This window comes from Erythrolamprus reginae, chromosome 3, assembly GCF_031021105.1.
Source record: "Erythrolamprus reginae isolate rEryReg1 chromosome 3, rEryReg1.hap1, whole genome shotgun sequence".
Lineage (NCBI taxonomy): Eukaryota > Metazoa > Chordata > Lepidosauria > Squamata > Dipsadidae > Erythrolamprus > Erythrolamprus reginae.
In genome coordinates this window covers 60,698,905-60,721,405 of record NC_091952.1, presented here as the reverse complement: position 1 = coordinate 60,721,405, position 22,501 = coordinate 60,698,905, and the positions used below count along the sequence as shown (strand labels likewise).

The 22,501-nt window shown below is 41.8% G+C and overlaps 2 protein-coding genes across 5 annotated transcripts in view; both read right to left on the bottom strand.

Moving 5' to 3' along the window:
• The window catches only part of LOC139164022 (complement decay-accelerating factor-like), a 31,085-nt gene extending 29,841 nt beyond the window's left edge, over positions 1-1,244 (bottom strand). For 2 of the 3 annotated variants that reach the window (XR_011558558.1, XM_070745587.1), the window contains exon 1: positions 672-968. Coding sequence is in view for 2 of the 3 variants with exons in the window: in XM_070745587.1 (XP_070601688.1) it covers positions 672-750 (79 nt within the window). In the remaining variant the exon portion in view is untranslated. Of the gene's footprint in view, positions 1-671; positions 969-1,174 lie in introns of those variants that run through there. The other variant, XM_070745588.1, reaches the window with a different exon arrangement.
• Positions 1,245-6,186: 4,942 nt separating this feature from the next.
• Positions 6,187-22,501, bottom strand: part of LOC139164018 (C4b-binding protein alpha chain-like) — a 53,670-nt gene continuing 37,355 nt past the window's right edge. Inside the window, exons 14-20 of one of the 2 annotated variants that reach the window (XM_070745573.1) lie at positions 22,269-22,371; positions 21,716-21,801; positions 19,667-19,864; positions 17,327-17,509; positions 13,786-13,827; positions 13,196-13,219; positions 6,187-7,402 (exon numbers count right to left, since the gene is read on the bottom strand). In XM_070745573.1, coding sequence (XP_070601674.1) covers positions 7,359-7,402; positions 13,196-13,219; positions 13,786-13,827; positions 17,327-17,509; positions 19,667-19,864; positions 21,716-21,801; positions 22,269-22,371 — 680 coding nt within the window. In that variant the 3' untranslated portion in view covers positions 6,187-7,358. Of the gene's footprint in view, positions 7,403-13,195; positions 13,220-13,764; positions 13,828-17,326; positions 17,510-19,666; positions 19,865-21,715; positions 21,802-22,268; positions 22,372-22,501 lie in introns of both variants that reach the window. The other variant, XM_070745574.1, reaches the window with a different exon arrangement.

The window sequence follows — 22,501 nt, the reverse complement described above, 5'->3', positions numbered from 1 at the left end:
TAGACAATTTACAACTACGTCGCCTTCGAACTGATCTAACCATAGTTTACAAAATCATATATCAAAATGTCCTTCTTGTTAATGACTACTTCACTTTCAACAAAAACAACACACGAGCATGTAACATATTCAAACTAAATTCAAACTAAATTTAAACCACTCCAAACTAGACTGCAGAAAATACGACTTCAGCAAGAGTGATCAACACCTGGAATTCACTACCTGACTCTGTTGTTTCTTCACCCAGCCACAAAATCTTCAATCTTAGGTTGTTTACAGTTGACCTCTCCCCTTTTCTAAGTGGTCAGTAAGGGGCATGCATAAGCGCACCATCGTGCCTACCGTCCCTGTCCTATTTTCTATTGTCTTTTTTAAATCATTACTTTCTATGTTATGTTTATATAAACTACTACCCTATACTTGATTGAATATATATATATATATATATATAAAATTTTAAAAAATATTAGCTCCTCTCTATAAACAATACTTTAAGGCGCCTCCCTTTCCCCCCCTCCAAACATTTTAGAATAGGAGTCTCCAACCTCTGCAGCTTTAAGCCTGGCAGACTTCAACTGCCAGCTGGCTGGGGAAATTCTGGGAGTTGAAGCCCGCCAGGCTTAAAGTTGCCAAGGTTGGAGGCTCCTGCTTTCGAGGCACGTCTTACTCACCCAAAGCCGTGGACGAGAATAACAGCAGGAGCAAAGCCGGCCAAAGGACCTTCTGGACACAAGAAGCGAAAAGAACCATCGCAACAGCTGACGGCAGTCGGAGCAACCCACTCCTGGATAGAAAAAGAGCGGCACTCCCAAATCTCACCGGCGGACGAAAAACACACCACCAGGTTTTTGGCTAAACGAACGTGAGGAGCGTCGCGCTAATAGCGGGGCTTTCAAACCCCAGCTTAAAAAACCGAAGAAAAGTTTCTACGCCCGGAGCGCGCCGCGTTGTTCTGGCGGTCAGGTGTCAAGGCTCAAAAGCGCGGGTTGCATATTTAAGGAACGGGATCGTGTTTCCCTGGCCAACGGGAGGCAGGTGTAGGATGGGCAGGGATTTGGCATCCCGCTATAAAAGCGGTTTGTAGAAACGTGCGTTTGTAGAAATCTGGAGAGAGAGGGGGGGGAAAAGAGAGAAATCTGGAGAGAGAGGGGAAAAAAAACCCCCAAACCCTCACCGTGGAGATTATGGAGATGGATCCAGGTTACAAAGCTGGTCATTTGAATCTTCCCCAGCGTGTTGGCAGCTTTGTTAGGATTCAATTCTCATAAATATGAACAGCGGATCTACTATCCATCTTAGACTGTCAAGGTTCTGGGAACGTATCTGCTGGAAAGTCCCCCACTTAACAATACTTACTGATGTTGCATGCCTGCAGAGACTATTGACTGGTTTGGTATTTTAAGACACCAGGATAGAAACCAGGACAGCATATAAACATAGAAACATAGAAGATTGACAGCAGAAAAAGACTTTATGGTCCATCTAGTGTGCCCTTATACTATTTCCTATTTTTTATCTTAGGATGGATATATGTTTATCCCAGATATGTTTAAATTCAGTTACTGTGGATTTACCAACCACGTCAAGCATCTACTACTCTTTCAGTAAAATAATATTTTCTCACATTGCTTCTGATATTTCCCTCAACTAACCTCAGATTGTGCCCCCTTGTTCTTGTGTTCACTTTTCTATTGAAAACACTTCCCTCCTGAACCTTATTTAACCCTTTAACATATTTAAACGTTTCAATCATGCCCCCCCTTTCCCTTCTGTCCTCCAGGCCAGTGATTTTCAACCTTTTTTGAGCCGCGGCACATTTTTTACATTTACAAAATCCTGGGGCACACCACCAACCAAAATGACACAAATCTAATAAATAAATAAATAAATAAATAAATAAATAAATAAATAAATAAATAAATAAATAAATAAATACATACATACATACATACATACATACATACATACATACATACATAACCCCCTCATATATACAATCCCATGTAACATCCCCTTATAAATACAGTCAATTATCAATCATCCCTCCTCAAATTTATACCACTGTCTCATTTCTGGGTACTTCTCCTGTCTTTCCCCCTTTTCTCTCTCATGTTTCTCATTTCTCTCTCTTCTTCCCTTTTCCCCTCATTCCTTCTCCCTCTCACTTCTCCTCTTTTTCCATCCCTGTCTCTCTCCCCCCTTTATGTGTGTGTGTGTATACACAACCATTTCCAAAACCAGTTGAGGGCTGGGTTTTTTTTCTCTTTTATTCTTTTCAAAAACAGGTGTGGGCTGGGTTTTTTTTTCTTATTATTTGGGTGCTTTTTACCATATGCTTCAAGAATCACCTCTCTCTCTTTTGTTTCTCTCTCCTCTCATTCTCTGCCTCAATCATTTTATCATTTCTCCTTTTTTCTCCCCTTTTTGTTCTCATTTCTCTCTCTCTCCTTTCCTCTCCCTATCTGTCTCTCTTGCTTTCTCTCTCTCTTGCTATCTCTATTTTTCTCTCTTGCTTTCCTTCTCTCTCACTCTCATTCTCTCTCTCTTGTTCTTTCTCGCTCATGCTTTCTCTCTCTTGTTCTTTCTCTCTCTCTTTTGCTCTCTCTCGTTCTCTCTCTCATTTTCTTTCTCTCTCTCTCATGCTTTCTCTCTCTTGTTCTTTCTCTCTCTCTCTCTCTATTGCTCTCTCGTTCTCTTATTTTCTTTTTCTCATTCTCTCTTGTTCTCTCTCTTGTTCTCTCTCTTATTTTCTCTCTCTCATGCTTTCTCTCTCTTGTTCTTTCTCTCTCTTTCTCTGTTGCTCTCTCTCTCTCGTTCTCTCTCTTATTTTCTTTCTCTCTCTCTCTTTTGTTCTCTCTCTCTCTTTTTCTCTCATTTTCTTTCTCTCTCTCTTGTTCTTTCTCTCTCTCTCTCATGCTTTCTCTCTCTTGTTCTCTCTCTCTCTGTTGCTTTCTCTCTCTCGTTCTCTCTCTTCCTTTCTTCTCTGTGGAGGCTGGCGAAGGTTTTCCTTAGTTTGAATGTTCTGAGCAAGCTGGCAGGGGGATGGGAAGCAGCCCCTTTACTGACAGCCCGGGACGGGACTGTGAGAGGGGTGGCGTTCCCACAGTGCTCGAAGCGGCTAGCGGCCGGATTGCCAGCGCCGCTGCAGCCACCAGGAGGAAACGGGGGAGCTGCCTTTCTGGCAGCAGTCCAAAGTGGCAGGATTAGTCATCTGTTGTCCTCCTGATGCTGCTGACATGGTGCCAGGGACAAAACGCCCACCCACTCATGAGGGAAAAGACGGACTGATTGGGATGGGAATTAGCATCTCTCCCACTGCGTTACATAGGCAAGGCAAGGCAGAAACTCGCCGGACACAGATCCCAAAAAAAGCGCCTCAGGAAGGCAGAAGCGAAGCGCCCCCCATCGCCCGCTTGCTTTCCAAAGCTGCACCGTTGCGCCGGGCTCTTTGCCTGAATCCGCCTCCTTTCTGAGGCTCGAGCGAGCCTCCTTCGCCGGCAGCCGGGGGGTCGGCTTCACCCCCTGCCCAGCCAAAAATGTGCGTGTGAGGTGGGGAGAGGTTAGCGAGGAGAAGCCATGCGTGCGAGGGGGCCGACTTTCAAAACAACCTTTGCCGGCCTCCCGCGGGAGGGTGCCAATAGCAGCGGCGGTGGCGGGCAATAGCCGGGGGGGGGGGCGGCTTCAGCCCTGGAGCTCCCGCTTGCAGGAGCCGCCTCGCGGCACACCTGACCATTAACTTGACTTCTAGTCCTGCCTTAGCCACAAAGCCAGTTGGGTTACTTCAGACCAGTCACTCTTTCTAAGCCCTAGCCAAACCAGATTTGAAATCGTACCAAGAAAACTTTAGGGACTCATCCAGGCAGTCACCAGGAGTGAATACGGCTCAAAGACACAATAATCATCATTGGGATTCAAGGGACGCATTCAGTGAAGGGCTACCAAAATTTTTATTAACAGACCATGGGCATGGCTTATGCATTTTCTTTCAACATCTTTCAATGCAAGTTGGGTGCTCTGGGGTGGAGATCCATTTTCGCTACCCCACTGCGTGTTCTTCTGCCTCCCCCGGGCAGTAGCCCACCCCCGGACACATTGAATTGGGGTGGGAGGTGGGGAAGTTCTTAAAGTTTGTGAGATCTTAGTGAGTCACAGCATGAGTATTGTCATTTTGCAAGCATTGGTCCTTCTGTACAACAAAAGATTGTACAGCCCTACCCAGCGACTTAAATAAGTACAGCCCTACCCAGCGACTTAAATAAATATGCACACATTCCTCAGAACCTTGGTTTTTGAGTCTAGGTTTATGTTCTGAAATAGAATTCAAGAATTAGAGTGCACCTCTGCAGGCTAATTAAGCTAATTGATAGCTGTAGTTCATCAATTCAAATCTCATCACCAGCTCAAGATTGACAAAGCCTTCCATCCTTCAGAGGTGGGTAAAATGAGGACCCAGATTGCTGGGGGCAATATGTGGAGTCTGTAAACTGCTTAGACAGGACTGTAAAAGCATTATCAACCGGTATATAAGTCTAAATGCTATTGCTATTGCTATTTTGGCATTATTTTTCTTATGAATGTTGGGATCCCCTAAAATGATCAATTGATTCCCGAAATTTCCCAATTAATAAAATGCAGGCTACCATACATAGTTTACAAACATTTGGGTGATGGAAAAGAAGTACTGAAAGTGTCTATGGAGATTCTCAGTCATCCAGGCCAGGTTGTCCCAAAGGTGTTTTTTTTAAAGAGGCAACTGGACTTTCTGGGTTTTCTTTGAAGATGTTTCATTTCTTATCCAAGAAGTTCTTCAGATGAGAAATGAAACGTCTTCAAAGAAAAACTAGAAAGTCCAGTTGCCTCTTGAAAAAGCCCCTTTGGGACAAATACTGAAAGTGTAGGGCCAACCAATCCCATCATCATCATCATCATCATCATCATTATTATTATTATTATTTATTAGATTTGTATGCCACCCCTCTCTGAAGACTGCTAAATGGCAAGTAAGACAGATAAGTTGCTTTCAGTCGGATAGGAGGGGAAAAAAGGGCTCAAATTGGTGGCCTCTTATTCAAAACTTTGTCCAAACTACAGATAATTTAGTTGGTGAGTCTCATTAGATAATTTACATCCTTTAGTACTTCTGATATAATGCTGTTAAATAACTTCTAATTGTTTGCTGCAGGTAGTTCCACCTTATGACCACAATTAAGATCAGACTTTCCTTGGTTAAGCGAAGTGGTGGTGAAATGAGTCCTGCCTGATTTTATGATCTTTTTTGGGGGGGCCACAAATCGGTGCAGTTGTTAAGTGAAATAGGCAGTCGTAAAGTGAATCCAGCTTCCCCTCCCCCATTGACTTGCTAGTTAGAAGCCATCTGGAAAGATGGCAAATGACGATGTGATCATGACCTTGGGACGCTCCAACAGTGGTAAATATATACTGACTGCTGCCAAGCACTCAAATATTCCTTTGGTGACTGCAGGGATGCAGCAACAGTGGTAATTGAAAGGAACAGTTGCAGTCAGAGCAACATTTTTCAATGCCACTGTAACTTAGAATGGCCACCAGAGAGATAATCCTTGACTTTCGACCACACTTGAACCAAAAAATTTACATTTATTTATTTTATTTTTATTTATTAGATTTGTATGCCGCCCCTCTCCATAGACATTGCTAAATCAGAAATGTGTTAAGTGAGTTTTGCCCCATTTTGTGACCTTTGCCAAATTGATTAAGTGAACTTTCACCGAACGTACCTTTGAAAGAAAAGCCAAGAGTCATTCTGTTTACTTTTTATCCTAGCTATTATAGCTTTGGCCTTTGCTCTTGCTGTACAACAAAAAGCCTGTGTGAATTCAGGCCTGCCCATAATACAGGCCCACCCATAAATAATTTTGACTGTAAATAAACAGCGTGGCAATCTGGAGACAACCTGGAATTGCTGTTCTTACCCGAAGCCTCTGCAGAACTTTGGTTATTGATCAGTTATGCCCCCTTTTTGAACCAGTGAACCCTGGTGAAAATCACTCATGCCCTTTTGACCTACATAATAATAAGATCCTTTTGGTCTTATTATTATCTTTATTATTTCATTTTATTTTACTAGATGTATACTAAATAAGGACTGTATTTCATCAGGTTAAATGAAGACTATGTATCTTGTTCAAAGATTTGCTTATTTTCCTATTTTTCTTGCAACTTTTATTTTATTGAAAAGATTGAAATACAATATCCAACAGAGGAAAATTTACATAGGCAAAATTAGGCAAATACATTAAAAACTGTGGATTAAAAGAACAAAAACATTTTATTATTGCTCTAGTTGAATACTGGCAAATCAATTACAATAGCTTCCTCCCTTGCAAAGAAGAGGCAAAATTTGAGCTTCCACAACTATTTGCAACTCAATTGACTTGTTATACATTGCATATATGAAAGCAAAAGATAGTAATGAAAGGTTTTTAATTGGGAACTTTCCCAAAAATTGCATATCATATCCAAAGTTCCTAAGCCTCTATTGTAAATATCTCTGCAACATCCATTGCTGAATAATTTTCCTAGGCAGTGCAGCATTCCTCTTGCCCAAAAAATTTGGGCCATCCTTCATCTATTCTATTATATCAGAATTTCTTAAATTCATATTCTTTTCCATCTTTTCTGGCAGATCTACATTTTTCACTCCAAATACTTTCTGCTTTATTTCAGATGAATTTTTTTAACATTTTAATAATCCGTTTTGATTATTGATAATTATGTAGATGTAAGGAATGAATTTTGTGGTGAAATGTATTTTGTATTAAGTATATATACAGATGTAAGATGCATGTGTCTTTGAAGTGGGATTTTTTAATATACAGTATAATGGATCAATTGAATAGAGGAAATATGGGACTTTTTGTTTTGTATGGCTATATTGGTAAAGGAAATATATTTGGTTAAGTATTTGTATCTGTATTAAATAACATGGAAGCCTTTCCTCACTTTTCCTTCCTTTTTCTTTCCCCCCACTTTTTCACCTTTTGAATTCACCCTACTTTTTGTAGTTATTTTGTGTTTCATTTTCCCTGAAATTTAATAAGGTATTAAAAAAAGAATGAAACTCATGGGGTAACCCTTGCTAAATCATTCTCAGTACAAATTTCTTAACAAGGCTGTTTGAGGAATAAAATAAAAGCGACCCCATATATTCCTGCTTTCAGAAAAAAAATATGGAATATAAATGCAATAAACAAACCAACAAATTAATGGTTTTAGGAGTTTGTATTTTATGTTTAGCAATGAAATAAATAAATCAAGCAGATACTCAATATAGCCAAATAAAATCTTGGTAGATTATTCATAGGTTCACTGTCATGAGTTCACCAGCAATTATACAGAGCAGCCAGGAGGATGATCAGTTTTCCTAGGAAAAAGTGGTAAGAAATAATTAAAAACCTTTTACCTGAAGCAAAATGAAGCAGGCGTTTCATACAATGTTCAATATCATTTTTTACGTTATAGGATAAGTGGCTGCTAAAATATTGCCCAATTTCAGGGCGTGATTTTTCATATTAGAGTTTCCCTTAAAAATGAAATCATCCAAAATTGGGCTAGAGAGTCATATAGACAAGCACTTGTATTACACATATTTCCTCCTACCACTACTACAAATTAGGGTCAAAATCTTTGGCTTGCTATTCCCAGTGAGAACATTGTCAGAAGAAAGAATAGAAGAGAGAGGAACGGAGAGTGGACAGAACAGAAGGGAAAGGAGGGGATGAGACAGGGGAAGACAACTCAATGTGGGACAAAATTTACATTAACACTGGTATCAATGAAATGGTGGAATAGAATCATTAAAGAAAGAATGCAAAAGGAGGGACAGAATGAAATGGGAATGGTGGAAATTATTATTTTTTAATTTATTTGAAATAATTAAATTAAATTGTTAAATTGTCCCACAGCAAGTTGTCCTGGAAAGTTGGCTGTGCCAAATTGTCCCATTCCCTTCTCACACTCAGTGCTCCCCTGCCAGGTCTCCCCTGTGCTATACATTATCCATATCTATGATTTTTTCTGCCTAGGCGTAGAACATTATTTTGTAACCCCTGAACATCAACCTGTTGAATATGACTCCGTGTTCAATTTTATTCAGGTTATTTTGAATTGTGATTTTGCCACAAGTAATATCTCCCAATGCCCTCTCCAACTTGGTGTTACCTGTATATTATTTATTTTCTGTTCCATCCTTTAGACTATTTATAAAAGGTTAATTATCACATAGACAAAGACCTTCTGGACACCAGGAACCAGTTCTGTGGAGAGAGGTTTTCCAAGGACTGGAGGGGGCATGGTTTGGCATGCTGCCTACATCCCATGGATGAGGCTTCGATTGTTTGCTTGTCATGCTGTGGTTTCTGTCATGCTGTGGCCTAGTGCTGGTCCATGAACTGGGGGTTGGGGACCCCTGCCCTATTCAACCTTACCCTTCAAAAAACTGCAACTTGGTCCAATTTAATGAGGGGTTTTTGGTCTTTTCATGCCACCTCACCCTTCTATCAAATGTAGCTCAAGAACAAAGCTCCTTTAGAATACCTGGCCGGTGCTTCACTCCCCGGCCCATTTTGCTGCAGGGCCAGGGAGACACGGCCCTTCGGCGTAGCCGCCATCTTGGAAAGGCCGAGATCTCGAGAGATTTCGCGAGATCTCGGCCAGCTTCTGGAAGCTTTGGCCCAGCCGATGACGTCGTCCAGGGGCGGAGCCTGCCAGCCCTATAAAAGGGGTGGGCAGGCTCCAGGGCCTCCTTTTCGCCCTGGATGATGAAGCAAACACCCGGCTGGGGTTCGCTTTCCTCCTAGCAGCCATTTTGGGAACAGCCTCGTGGCGTCGGCCATTTTAGGCTGCAACATTTGGAGGCCTGGTTTGGTGTCGTGGGGGGTGGAAAGCCGCGGATTCCCTATTTACAGTCTCCTTCCCGGGAGCCTTCCCCTTGGGGTCTTTTCCCCTCATTTTCCCCTTATTTGGGCCGTATTTGACTGTCGCCAGGGGGGGAGGCCAGGTTAGGGCCTGTTATCCCCTTTGTTTGGGAGAAGGCTGCTTGGTATTATTCACTCTCCAGGCAGGATTTCCTTTGAGTAATTCCCAAGCAGCATGTTTTTTAATTGCTCCCTTCTGAGCCATCCTGTATCAATGGCTCCCAAAAGGCAGAAGCCTCTACCATCACCTACAGAAACTGGGGCTCGGCCCAGAAGGGCCTTGAGACCCTCTGCTAGGGTCCGGCTGCCTCAAGCAGATGCTCAACCTGGGGTCAGTAGGACGGGCAGGATGAAGGGTCCTTCTGCACCTGATTCTAATATACCTGCTCATTCCTGGTCCAGGATCATCGAGAGGCTGGATGATTTAGATGCACGCTGGAGATCAGTATACGGGCCGGGCGGCGCCACTCCTTCTGCTCCAGCGGCACTTGGCAGGCCACCAGGTGAACCAGCAGCCCAGACTGGGCAGATGACAGCAACACCTGGCTCATTAGGAGCTGGGTCCTCTTGGATGGCTTCTACCCCTTTGGGGGCAGGTGAGGTTGCACCACACCCAACACTTTCACCGCTCCTCCCTCTGACCGGACAGGCCGTTGTACCACCGGGTTTTGGGAGTGGGGTCAACACAGGGGGTAATTCAGCCATCACCTGTAGTCAGGTGTGGGCTTCCCCCACTGCTACTGCAGTGGCACAGGCCCCTTCGACGGCTTCGGTGCCATCGACGGGGTCGGGGGAGGCAACAGTAGGGGTTCCCATGGTCTTAGACCCTTTGGCTGCTGTTAGAGCAGCTGCCATTCCATGGGTGATGCCCTCCACGCCTTTGGGTTTTCACCTTCATCCCACTATCAGGGAACGTATTTGGAAAGGGGAGTATGTAGATCTTTTCTCCCTCCTCAACAGAGAAGTTCCTAAAAAGGAGAAGGAGGCTAAGGAGAAGGAGGCTAAGGTAGATAAGCCCAAGAAGGTCAGGGTTAGCAGGTGCTTCAGCTCATGGCTGTATGCATACCTGACCTATGCTTCAGTGGTGATTCAGAGGGAGCCCGCTCGGGCTGCCTCTATGCTTAAGTATATTGACTTGATTGCCCGTGCTCATTTTGAGTACAAGGGCATGGTGTGGCGCCACTACGATGAGGCCTTTAGGATGCGCTCCCTTGGGATGTGGTTGTCCCCGATTTGTGGTTTAACGCAACCCAAATGTCCCGGGCCGGGGGAGGCGACCACACGGATAGTGGTCACTATATGGAGGATGAGCTGGCGGCATCGCCCGCGGCCCGGGCAGTTGGGGGAGGTGCAGCAAAAGCTGCCCCTCTGTGTCATGAGTTTGCAGCCAAGGGGGCGTGTTTTCGTCCCTTCTGCAGATACAGACACGTGTGTGGGAACTGTGGGGGCTACCACGCCACCAGCACTTGTACCAAGCCCAAAGGGGGTAAGGATAGGAAGGACGGGGGGGACAGGCTAAGTGCCCCCACCTGCTGGGGGAAAAGGGGCCCAGCCCAGTTAAGCTGGGAGTGCTGGAGGAGTTGTTGAGGGAGTATCACCCTCGTAGGAGGGCAGCTGCCCTCTTACAGGGTTTTACCGAGGGTTTCAGGATCCCATATGTTGGGCCTAGGAAGGCCTTCATGTCCGACAACCTTAGATCGGTTGTGGGTCATGAAGACATTGTTAGGGCTAAAATTCAGAAGGAGGTGGCTGAGGGCAGGGTACTGGGACCTTTCCCGTGCCTGCCCTTGCCAGCTCTTCGGGTCTCCCCCTTGGGGGTGGTTCCCAAGAAGGCCAGTGGTGAATTTAGGTTGATTCACCACTTGTCCTTTCCGAAGGGAGAATCAGTGAATGACTTCATTCCTAATGAGCTTTGCTCAGTACGCTATGCATCCTTTGACGCGGCGGTAGCCATGGTTAGGAAGTGTGGGGTGGGAGCCCTTATGGGTAAATGAGACATTAAGTCTCATTCCGGCTCCTCCCCATACACCCAGACAATTTTGAGCTCCTGGGCTTTCACTTCGAAGGTGGTTTTTATGTAGACAGAGCATTGCCCGTGGGTTGCTCTATATCTTGCTCCCTGTTCGAGAGCTTCAGCACCTTCTTGGAGTGGGCACTCAGGAGGCGCTCTGGTCTGGGTTCGGTCATTCATTACCTCGATGATTTCCTATTGGTGGGGCCTGCGCATTCAGAGCAATGTTCTGCCCTGATGTTGGCCTTTGAAGCCCTTTGTGCTCAATTGGGGGTCCCTTTGGCCCCTGAGAAGACCGAGGGCCCCGCTACCAGGATTACTTTTCTGGGTATTGAATTGGACTCGGAGGAGCAATCTTGTAGATTGCCCCTGGCCAAGCTGCTCAAGATTCAGAGCAAGCTTGACATAATTTTAGATAGCCGGAAGGTGACCCTTCATCAGCTTCAGGAACTTGCTGGGCTTCTTAATTTTGCCTGCTGGGTGGTGGCTCCCGGCAGGGCCTTTTCCTGGCGGGATTACACTGCGATGCGGGGGCTACGTTTGCCCCATCATCGTACCCACTTGAGCGCTGGGGTCAAGAATGACCTGCGCGTATGGCGGGTCTTTTTTGCCTACTTTAATGATCGTTCCTTCTGGAGGCACGAGCTTCTTTTGGAAGCTGAGTTGCAGTTATGTTCGGATGCCACGGGGACCTGCAGTTTTGGGGTTATCTTAGGCGACCAGTGGTGCCATTCCATGTGGCCTCCGGAATGGAGAGCCTCTCCCCTGGTCAAGGACTTGACCTTTTGGAGCTATTCCCCCTGATTGTAGCCATATAGCTGTGGGGAGAGCAATTTAGAGACAAAACTGTGCACTTCTGGTGTGACAACTTGGCAGTGGTCCACGTTGTGAATGCCCTGTCATCTAAGAGCGACAGGGTTATGGGGCTTGTCCGCCATTTTGTGCACGGGTTGTTGTCTTTAAATGCCCTGTTTCTGGCTCGACACATCCCCGGGCTAGATAACAGGATTGCTGATGCCTTGTCCCATGGTCAGTTGCCAGGTTTTGGACGCTGGCTCCCTGGGCTCACGCGTCGCCGGAAGTCTTCCCCGACCAACTGTGGAGCCTGGGTGGGCTCACGAATAGTGGAGGATGGAAGCAGACAATGCCATGGCTCTCTCAGTGGCACCAAGCACCTTAAGGGCTTATCAGAACTCAGGTAAGGAGTTTTGGGACTTCAGGCAAGCCAGGGATTACCCTCACATTTGGCCCTTCCCAGTAGATCACATTATGGAGTTCTGCGTGCTGCTTCGGCAGCGCGGCATTGCAGTTAGAACCATCAGGTCCAGGTTAGCAGGCTTGGCCTTTCTGTCCAAGGCCAATGGCTTTCCTGATTTTTCCTGCGACTTCCGCATTCAGAAGATGCTTGAAGGTTGGGTTAGGGAGCGGCCTGCGCCCCCATCGGACAGTAGGGCTGATAAAGATTCAGGAAATTGATGGTAAACAGAGCTGTAAAGCTTTCCATCAATTGCAGAGCAGTTCAGCTTCTCATCACTTCATAGAACAGCCAACAAGGGAAAAAAATGAATTTCTGTCCAAGATGATTTCGTGGTAAAGTATGAAAAATAATTCAGTTGCTGAAATTCTTGTATTCTTAAAAGGCATAAATGAAGTTTCTGTGTGAAGTTAGAAAAAACCCCTCTCAATTAAGAGAGCTGCTAAAATCTAAATTCAGTGACAACTCCAATATATCAACACTAGAGAAAGAAAAGTTTACCACGATGAACATTTTGAGTTTTGCATAATACTGAACCTTAACTATTCCAATTCCATTGTAATATAGTATTTAAGGTATTACACTGAAATTGGGAAAACTAAAGTTAAAGACTTCAGCTGTCTATATAATTCACTATTTGGGCTTTGAATACATCACATCAACCTATCATGTATGAATCATGAACAGATTGTAACATTAAGTAATTGTAAATAGGTAATTAGGTACTTATTTTACCTAATAGGTAAATAGGTACAATAAGTATATTGTAAATAGTATTCCATTCACATGAACGTCTTTATATGTATTTGGATGTTTATTATAATTTACTATTTGGCCTACCACGTATGAATTATGTCAACCTACCACGTATGAATTATGATTAGATTGTAACAATAAGTAAATAAATATTCATCATTCATGAAAACAGGATAGCATTCACTACACTTTGAAATATCTCACCATGTAATTACTTACCAAGTACTGTAGTTTTGTGGTATTCTAAAACAGAAAAAGGGGATGGAAATGAGCTAAATCTTTGAGACATTGGAATCAACATGTGCTTTTGCTTTCTGGTTATTTAAAATATTCTCATTTGTTACTAAATAGTAAAGAGCCAGTGTAGTGTGGTGTGTTAAATGTTAGATTACGAATTTAAATATGTGAACTAAAATGGGTACAGTGCACAAAAATCAGAACCTGGACAAATACTAGGAGTAAATCGCACTATTCATTACTATTGAAAGCTTTGATCTGTTTGTTTTGTTTTTGGCTAAATTGATCTCTATTTGGGAGGATCTAATTTTGGAAGAGACACTTTCTACAACAGATAGGAATATGGTGCTCAATAGGCAAAAAGGGACATTGTTGTATCTATATTGCTTGGAAGGATACAAAAATTGTACAACTGTTTCCATACTAGCATTGCTGAAAATGCCATTTTTGTTTGTTTCTTTTCTTTCCTTCCTAAGTCTTTTATTACAAACTGCCAGGGTTTTCACTTTATGAAAAGAAACCATGTTGCTGGTACAAGTGCAATAGCTCACCTCATACTATTTTAGTCTTACCTGCATAATCTGTTGAAGAAGTATTTGGCTTTTCAGTATTTTCTGTTAGAAAGAAAATATTGATAAAATAAAATTCACTGTGAAAATACACAGCCCCAGGGAGTGAGAATGATTTTTTAAGCAATATATAAAGAAAGATATAGCCTCTTTCTTGCACCTTTTTTCCTTTCTTTTTTCTTGTAAATTTATATTATTTTTTTATTTTATTTAAAACTTTCAATAAAAACCATTATGAAAAATTATTTTAACTTGGAGCAAATGAGAGCCAACTAAATTCTTTCTAAAGAAAATAAAAGCATTTTATTGCAAATTTGTGATGTAGCAAACAAACAAACAAACAAACAAACAAACAATACTATGACAAGTCCTTCTCAATATTGAGCTTGAAGAGAAAAAAAATGTTTCCACCCAGTGAATATGTTGCAAATATAAACTGGTAAAATTGCTTTTATATCTAAAAACAGATAAAATAAAGTCTAAAAACATATTACAGATAACATGTTCATATGATGCATAAAAAGGCAATTTTGACTGCAAACGTTGTGTATAAAACTCTAAATCTATATTATTAATAAGGGAGAGATAAAAAATCTAATTGATAAATATTGATATTCAATATACAGTAGGATCATAAATACTCCAGTCCCCCCAAAATAATATCAACTCTAAAAAAACCAAGTTTGTAAGAACAATCAACTAAAACTATGGGAATAATATCCTGTCATTTTGCCAAAGTTTTCCATTAATTGTCTTCTTTTCAGTTCTTCGAAGGCTACATGTTTTTCCCCATCATTTGTGGGTCATAACCGCTGTTCCCTCTAAGCTGAGTGGCCGTGCGGCCGCGCACACAAAATCAAACTTTAGCACAGTACTTTCAAGTGCCATGCAGATGACTCACTTCATTTTCCCTGGCAGCTGAGCTTTGCACAGCAGTTTCTAGCCCTGCTCTTTAATTTTGCCGCCTGCCTTGCTCGACTCCTCCAGCTCACAGTCAGTGGCAGTGGGAGGAGAGAAGGAGGGGCAGGGGTGTGTGGAGCACACAAAGCCCTCAGGGTTCTGCTGCCCAGTGCTGCTGAAGAACAATTTCCCGGCCTGTCTGCTTCTGCTCACCGTGGACCAAGCAAGGAGGAGAAAGTAAAGGGGGAGGGGAATTGAAACTTCCTGGGTGAATTTGGGCCAATCAGAGCAGAGTTCCAAGCAGAGTTCCAGTGCCATCTTAATTCTTATTGGGGGGGGGGGGAGTGGAAATTGAAAAAAAAAATATTAATTTGGGATACCAGAAGGATACTGGTTGAGGAAAGAAAATAACATAGTGGAAATTTCTTTACACTTTACTTTTTTTTAAAGGACCCCTGGAGGGGCCGATAGGCAAAAAGGAAGCTGTGTGCTCCCTCCCATATTTGGTTATACCAGAGTGATTCGACAGAAAAAAGCATATGGCTCTTCCCTGGAACAAACTGAAGGGATAAGATCCTGTGGTCTAAAGGTTAAAGCTACTGCCTTGCAAGACATACCCCAGAGGTTCAAATCCTGGTATGGCTAGCTGCAGAGCTCAAAAGAGCTCAAAATAGACTATACTACTCTCCCCTTTTTTCATTATCAGCAAAAATATGTTGTTTGTTTGTTTGTTTATGTGTGAAGTACACACCAAAATAATAACAATCTGAAACTGAAATCCCATATAGCTGTTCTACTGAACACATTCTGCAAAGGAGGTTTTGCAAAATCAATAACACTGATTTCGTTGTTGTCTTGGGTGACATCTATGGAAACAATTCAGCTGCTCAGGCATGAAAATGTGCTGTTCAGACAAGGTACTTATCCGCACACACACACACACAAAATTAGAGGGGACATTGGACTCAGCCTATAATTTACACTTTTGAAAATGAGGTACAGTGATACCTTGTCTTACAAACTTAATTGGAGGAGGTTCATAAGGTGAAAAGTTTGTAAGATGAAACAATGCTTCCCATAGGAAACAATGGAAAACTGATTAATGTGTGCAAGCCCCCCCCCAATCGCAAAAATGGGCGCTCCGCTTGGCACCGCCACCCGGCTATCATCTTCTGAAACAGCCAGGGGCTTCTTGGCGTTCTCCCGAAGTCCACATTTCGGCTGGCCAGGAAGGATGTCTCCATGACGTCAAAGCTCTGCCCCTGGAATTTCCTAATGGGATTACCCACCTCTGTTTGAACCTCCCAACCAGCCGACAGCTCCACGGCTCTTCTGTGAAGGTGACAGACAGGTGGCAACGCTTCTCGGTGTTCTCCCGAACCCGAACACCGAACCTGAACTTTTGCTGAACTTCTGGGTTCAGCATTCAGGGGAATGCCGAGAAGACCCCCGGCTGTTTCGGAAGGTGACAGATGGGCGGCGGTGCTTCTCGGCGTTCTCCCAAACCCGAACCCAAACTTTTGCCGAACTTCTGAATTCTGAATTGTAACTTGCAATCTCTGGCAATCCCTTGTCTATAAGAATGGTCTAAGGCATCCTTCTAATTTTCGTGATCTTAATTTTACACGAGACCCCATTTTACAACTAATCCTATTACCCAGAGCAACTCCAAATTCAACCTGAGACTTGTATGTATTCTGAAGCATTGTTGGCATCACATTTTTAAAGTTGTTTAGTGGAATTTAACAAATAAATCTCTACGTATCATCCTTAAATAAACAAACAAGTCAAATTATGGCAGAAAATGTAATAGGTATGAACTCTTGCATATCATGGCTTGGTGCTTTGTGTTTTAGCGCATTCTGAAACTATGCTTCAGGTGGATTGAGAAATAATTTGTATTTTGGTACAGCATCATTTTTGAACTTATTTTATCATACTGGCATGTCAAACAAAGTATAGTTGAAACAAATCATGGCTTACCAAAATGTACTTATTGTTTTGCTGACCATCCTTTGTTCACTATAGAGCTAGACAAAGCTCTATTTATATAATTTAGGTTTGGAATAGAGTTGTAATAAGTGACTGAAGAAAATCATCCTTGGACAGCGACCACTGTTTATGGAGTAATTTTCAGAGGAGGTCTCCATCTTTCTGCTTCCCAAGATCTGATATTGTATTTCAGTCGCTTCCAGTAAAGAAATGTAAGGAAATGTGACTATGAACAAGGCAGTCAAATACCTTATTCTGCAAGGGCCAATCTAACCAAAGCAGGGAGAGGAATGGGGAGTGCAGGAAGACTTTTCCTTCATGATCAAAATAGATTGTGTACGTATTCCTCTTTTGAAGAAACTGATTTATTACCAGTTAATAAGATGGGTTGTATATGAAAGGACAGAGGAATATTTCCAATAGCTCCTAAGACTATATAAATATACTGTAATTCATTATAATTCACATTATAATTCACCTATAGTTATTGTTTCTTATCATCTGATTGAACAGTGGTGGCCACTATAAGTCTACTTGCAAGAAAAGATTGAGTAGCAGAGGCAAAAAGAGAAAAGGATGATTCATGTTAGTCAGGCAGAATGTTTTGTATTAAATGTTACCAAACTCCCCTGCAAGGCTATAAAATAGTTACCTTTGTCACATTTGGGGACGGCAGGAACCCACAAACTGTTAGCCCCACATGTAATATGGAGTTTTTCCACCGTAGAATAACCAGGATTACATTTAAAGCTGATGGCTTCATTATATTTATACGAAGGCTTAGCGACATTTTCTATTTTTCCATTTTCCACATTTGGTAGATCACATTTGACGACTGAAAGAGAAAGCAGAATTTCAACAAAACCATCTCAGAATAACAGCCTATGCGTAAAAACAGCCAGGAGCTGCCCTTGGCTAAAAAGGATATATAATTAGCAGTTGCTTTTATTTTCCTTTTGTCTGTTAGCATCGGATATTAAGCAACTACAAGATAACATTTGGTTAATTTTTTATTCATTCTGTGTCTTTGGAGTTTTCATCACTTTCGGTAGTCTTCATCTTATGACCACAATTAAGTCCAAATCTTTTGTTTCTATGTGAGACAGTTGTCAGGTGAATTTTGTTTGCAGCAGAGGTGGAGTAACGACATGGACACAAAGAGCTGGATTTAAAATTGGTCATTTTTATTAATTAAATTTGCATAATTTATTCAATAAATTAGCATAAATTTAAATATAACCCTAGCCCTAACCCTAACCCCCGCAGGGTCAAACAATTGCTTCTGGGGTGGAAAATGACGTCAGAAAAACTTCCGGGGCAACTTATGGGCGTAGCTCCATGCTGATCCAGGTGAAGGGCCCCGCCCTCACCTGGATCTCTGCCATGCACCTGCATGTGGGAGGTCTCGCCATCTAACCCCTAGAATTGGAAAGAAATGGGCTGAACCCAAAGACAGGTTCCCCCCAATTGTTCAGGCCGTTAGCACCATGAGCCTTTGGAGAGAACCTGTCACTCATCCCCAAAGATTCCCAATGGAGAACACGCAGTTGCTAAACACCACCCAGTTTTCCGCCCCTAACCTGTCTACCCAAATGACCAGAGGTAAGCCAATTAGCCTAAACAGGGGGCGAAGCACCCTCTAACCACATATCCGTCACCGCAGTGTGGAATAGGCGAAAAAATGATCGCAGAAAATACTGAGACCGCCAAAAATTCCTATTCGGCCCCCTAAGGGCGACCCACAGTGGCACACTGAAAGATAGGGAGGGCAGGTGGGTGTTTGCTCTGTCGTCGTCGGGGCGAAAAGGAGGCCTCAAGCCTGCACAGCCCTTTTTATAGGGCTGGCAGGCTCCGCCCCCAACGACATCATCGGCTATGGCCGATGCTTCTGGAAATGGCCGAGATCACATTAAATCTCACTAGATCTCGGCCCCAATATGGCGGCTACGCCGGAGCGTCGTGTCTCCCTGGCCCTGCAGCAAATCCGGGCCGCGGAGTGAAACACCGGCCAGGCATTCTAGGTGAGACAGTTGGCAGGTGAATTTTGCAACCTTTTTTATCACAGTTGTTAAGTGAATTACTGCAGTTGTTAGGTCACAAAAAGGGATCACATGACCCTGGCCCACTGCATGAATGTGTGTCAGTTACCAAGGAAACAAATTGGGACCACATGACTATAGGAATGCTGCAACGTTTGTAAGTGTGAAAAATGAACATAAGTCACTTCTAAAGTGCCATTGCAACTGTGAAGAATCACTAAACGAATTGAGGAAAGCCAGGAACTACCAGTACTACCACTACTACTCCATGGTTTGTGGTTTTAAATGATTGCTCATGTAACCTAATAACTCTTGGATGATGATTACTAGTTTTTGCTGTAGAAATTGGAAATTGCAGTCATTTTGAAAGCAATAACCAAAAAGAGATGAACTCAACGTAAAACATTGTTCATAATGAATCTGAATGTTATTATCTTCCAATAAGCAGACTATTTATATGTGCCTAACATATAGGGATTTCTAATATTATATACTACACACTACTATAGTATTTCTGATAGCTGTCTTATGAATTCCATTCTTCATTTAAGCTATTTCCTGCAATTATGCATGTGATTAATCATTGACTTTCCAAACCGGGAGAAACAGTTTGAAAGATTACTACTCATCCATAGTAATATTTGTAGTTAGAATCAGGAATTCTATCAGGCCTAAGGCAAAGGATGCCTGAAGGAGGGGATAATTGAATTAACCTTTTAATTAGATAAAAATTACAGTTGACATATTCGGTATACATTATAAACTACTACAATGTTTTTCAAAGTAGTGTATGATACTGTCACCCTTGTTATTTTTGAATTTCCCTTCTCATTCAGGGACCAAAGAGCTTCAGAGTTTATGTAATGATTTTCTCCCTGCAAGAATTTTATTTACCAACAAGAAGAGCTAGAAAAGCAATTCATCTGATTAAAGACATTTCCATTTTTCCTTACTTCTACATTCAGGGGCAGGTAAATCCCACTTTCCATTTTGGCCATCTTCTGTAGTTATGCATTTGATGGTTGAATCTCCAATGAGGGAGAAATCACTGTTGCAGCGGTAGATTACAATTGATCCAATGTAATATTCGTCTTTAGGGTCACGATCAAATTGTCCATTGGGAATAGTATTAGGAGGCTTACAAGGGATGTCTGAGGAGAGAGAATGATTTCTCTAAATTCCCCTTTTAATTAGAATTACATTTAGATTTTGGCACTGCAAGAATATTCAGGCCGTTTCAAGTAGTTACTACATTACAGGCAAGTTCATAGAATTGTTCCCCTTCCACAGTTGAGAGCGAAATGTTTACTTGTAGCAGAGTAGAAACCATATTATAGAACTATTTAAACTTTTATTATATTGTAAGTCATCTAGAGTCACACTACGAAAGAGTTGGGACACATAAAAATTAAATAAACAAACAAACAAACACAAGCAAACAAATATTATTTGGACTGTACCCTATTCATGATTGAAGTTTGTCACCATGTTGTTGCAGTCAAAGACTACAGCTATAAAAAGGATTTTGCTAATATCCTTAGAATGGATATTTCCAGAATATTGATAGAATTGAAAGAGATTTACTGTATTTTTCAGAGGATGAGATGCACTAGACTAGACAATAAGACGCACCTTAGTTTTGGGGGAGGAAAACAGGGGGAAATATTTGCCTACCAGATATTCATCTGGCTAGCGTCCATAGTCTGGTCAGCTTCAGCACATTATTTTATCCCCTGGGCTTAAAAAAAACTTTTTTGGAAGGAGTAACGATAAAAGTGTTTGCAAGCCAGTAAGAGCTGGGAACATTGTTAGTACCTGGTTAGGGCTGGAAAGAAAAATATTTTGAGCAAATAGAGCAATGAAAAAATTCTGCAATGACTTAAGGCTGGAAAAACATTCTTCGCAGCAAATAACAATGAAAGAGCCTGCAAGGTAAGATCTGGGAAGATTGTTAGCACATAGTTTGGCTGGAAAAAAAGCTTTGAAAAATGCTACGTACAGAGTACAAGACACAGCCAAATTTTCAGCCTTGTTTAGGGAGAAAAAGGGTGCGTCTAATACTCTGAAAAATGATATTTTGGCGATATTGGGGAATTACTTTAACATACATTAGGCAACAGACGGACTGATAATTATTGTGGAGAAGTATAAAAATGGAAAGCAGAAGCATTATTGCAAGAAATTTGGGATTTGGAATATGCAGGAATAGCAATAGGTTATTGTATTTGGAAAGTAGGGCAGATTTCAGGATGAACAGACGGACTGATAATTATTGTGGAGAAGTATAAAAATGGAAAGCAGAAGCATTATTGCAAGAAATTTGGGATTTGGAATATGCAGGAATAGCAATAGGTTATTGTATTTGGAAAGTAGGGCAGATTTCAGCATGAAGAACAGTAATACATACTTTAAACAAGAATGTTGAAGGATGTCCTTCTCTACAGTATAGGTAGTTCTTACTTAATGAACAGAATTAAACAGATCAGTTGTAAATTTGAGTCAGATCATACGACCTGACTCAGGTTTAAAACTGTTTTTGAAAGCAGTCATAGAGGAAATCATCACAGTTGTTCAGCAAATCACGTGGTTCTTAAATAGACACTTTGGTTGATAAATTAATCCAGCATATACAATATGTATTTTTCTATTTGATGCTGGAAATAGAAAATCATGTATCAAAATCACTATGATGCTGGAGGCTGCAGCTGTAGATTATCCATTTTCAAATCACCTGAGGTTTCATGAGGGCCTCTAGATGAACCACGTGTCAATTCAAGGACAGGCAATAACTATCATTTTTGACTCTGTCATAACTTTGAACTCTCGATAAATGAACAGTCAGTGAGCGAGCATTGCCTGCACTCTTTACATACAGGAATCCCAATCTGTCTTAGATTTTTCCATCTTGTATCAAACCTAAAGTGAGCAATGCAACTTTTGGAAGCTGTACTAAAAATCACTGGCATAATGTTTAATGACTTTGAAGCAAAATCTCCTCTTACGTTGGCAAAATGGGAATTCTCTATTCCAGTCAACCTTGCCTTCTTTCAGAATACACTTAACCATAGCTTCACCAACAAGCCGATACCTAATGACAAAGAAAAACTATTCAGAATATACATTTCTCATGTTGTTATCTCGTAAAAATTAGAAGCGACCAAGATGTGTGGTATTCAAATTTAATAAATGATCAAATAAATAAACAGAACAATGCTGGTTAAAAATATTTAAAGAAAAGGAGGTCTTAAAGAAGCTGGAGTCCCCCAAAGCAGTTTTTAAGCAGGAGGTTAAAGAACTCTCAAACAAAGAGAACAAATTGTTGCCAAGGTGAATGTTCCACAGTTGGGATCAAAGGACTCATTTTATTTCTCACTAAATTATTTATATTTATACATACCAGTTGTGGGAAGATGTACATTTCATGATATATATATAAAACAGAGGATATATTTTTGCATTTGAGAAGAACAATTTAGAACAAGCTTAATTTTATTATAAACTAATTTTTTGGGTATTACTTCTACGGCAACTATTTTGAGATGAACTACAACTCACCCATGATTACAGGAGAAAGTTACACTACCACCCAGACGGATGTCGTTATCATCATCAGCATCTGCAGTACCATTTTCTATAATTGGAGCGTGACATTGTTTCCCTAGAACAGTAATTAGCATGCATATTATTCTCTTAGTTTAATGTAGATGTCATTCAGATCTGACATATAATGGGGGTCCCCACAAAGAGTAAATCAATCATGTGGTAATGCAGCAATTCTACCTCTGGAT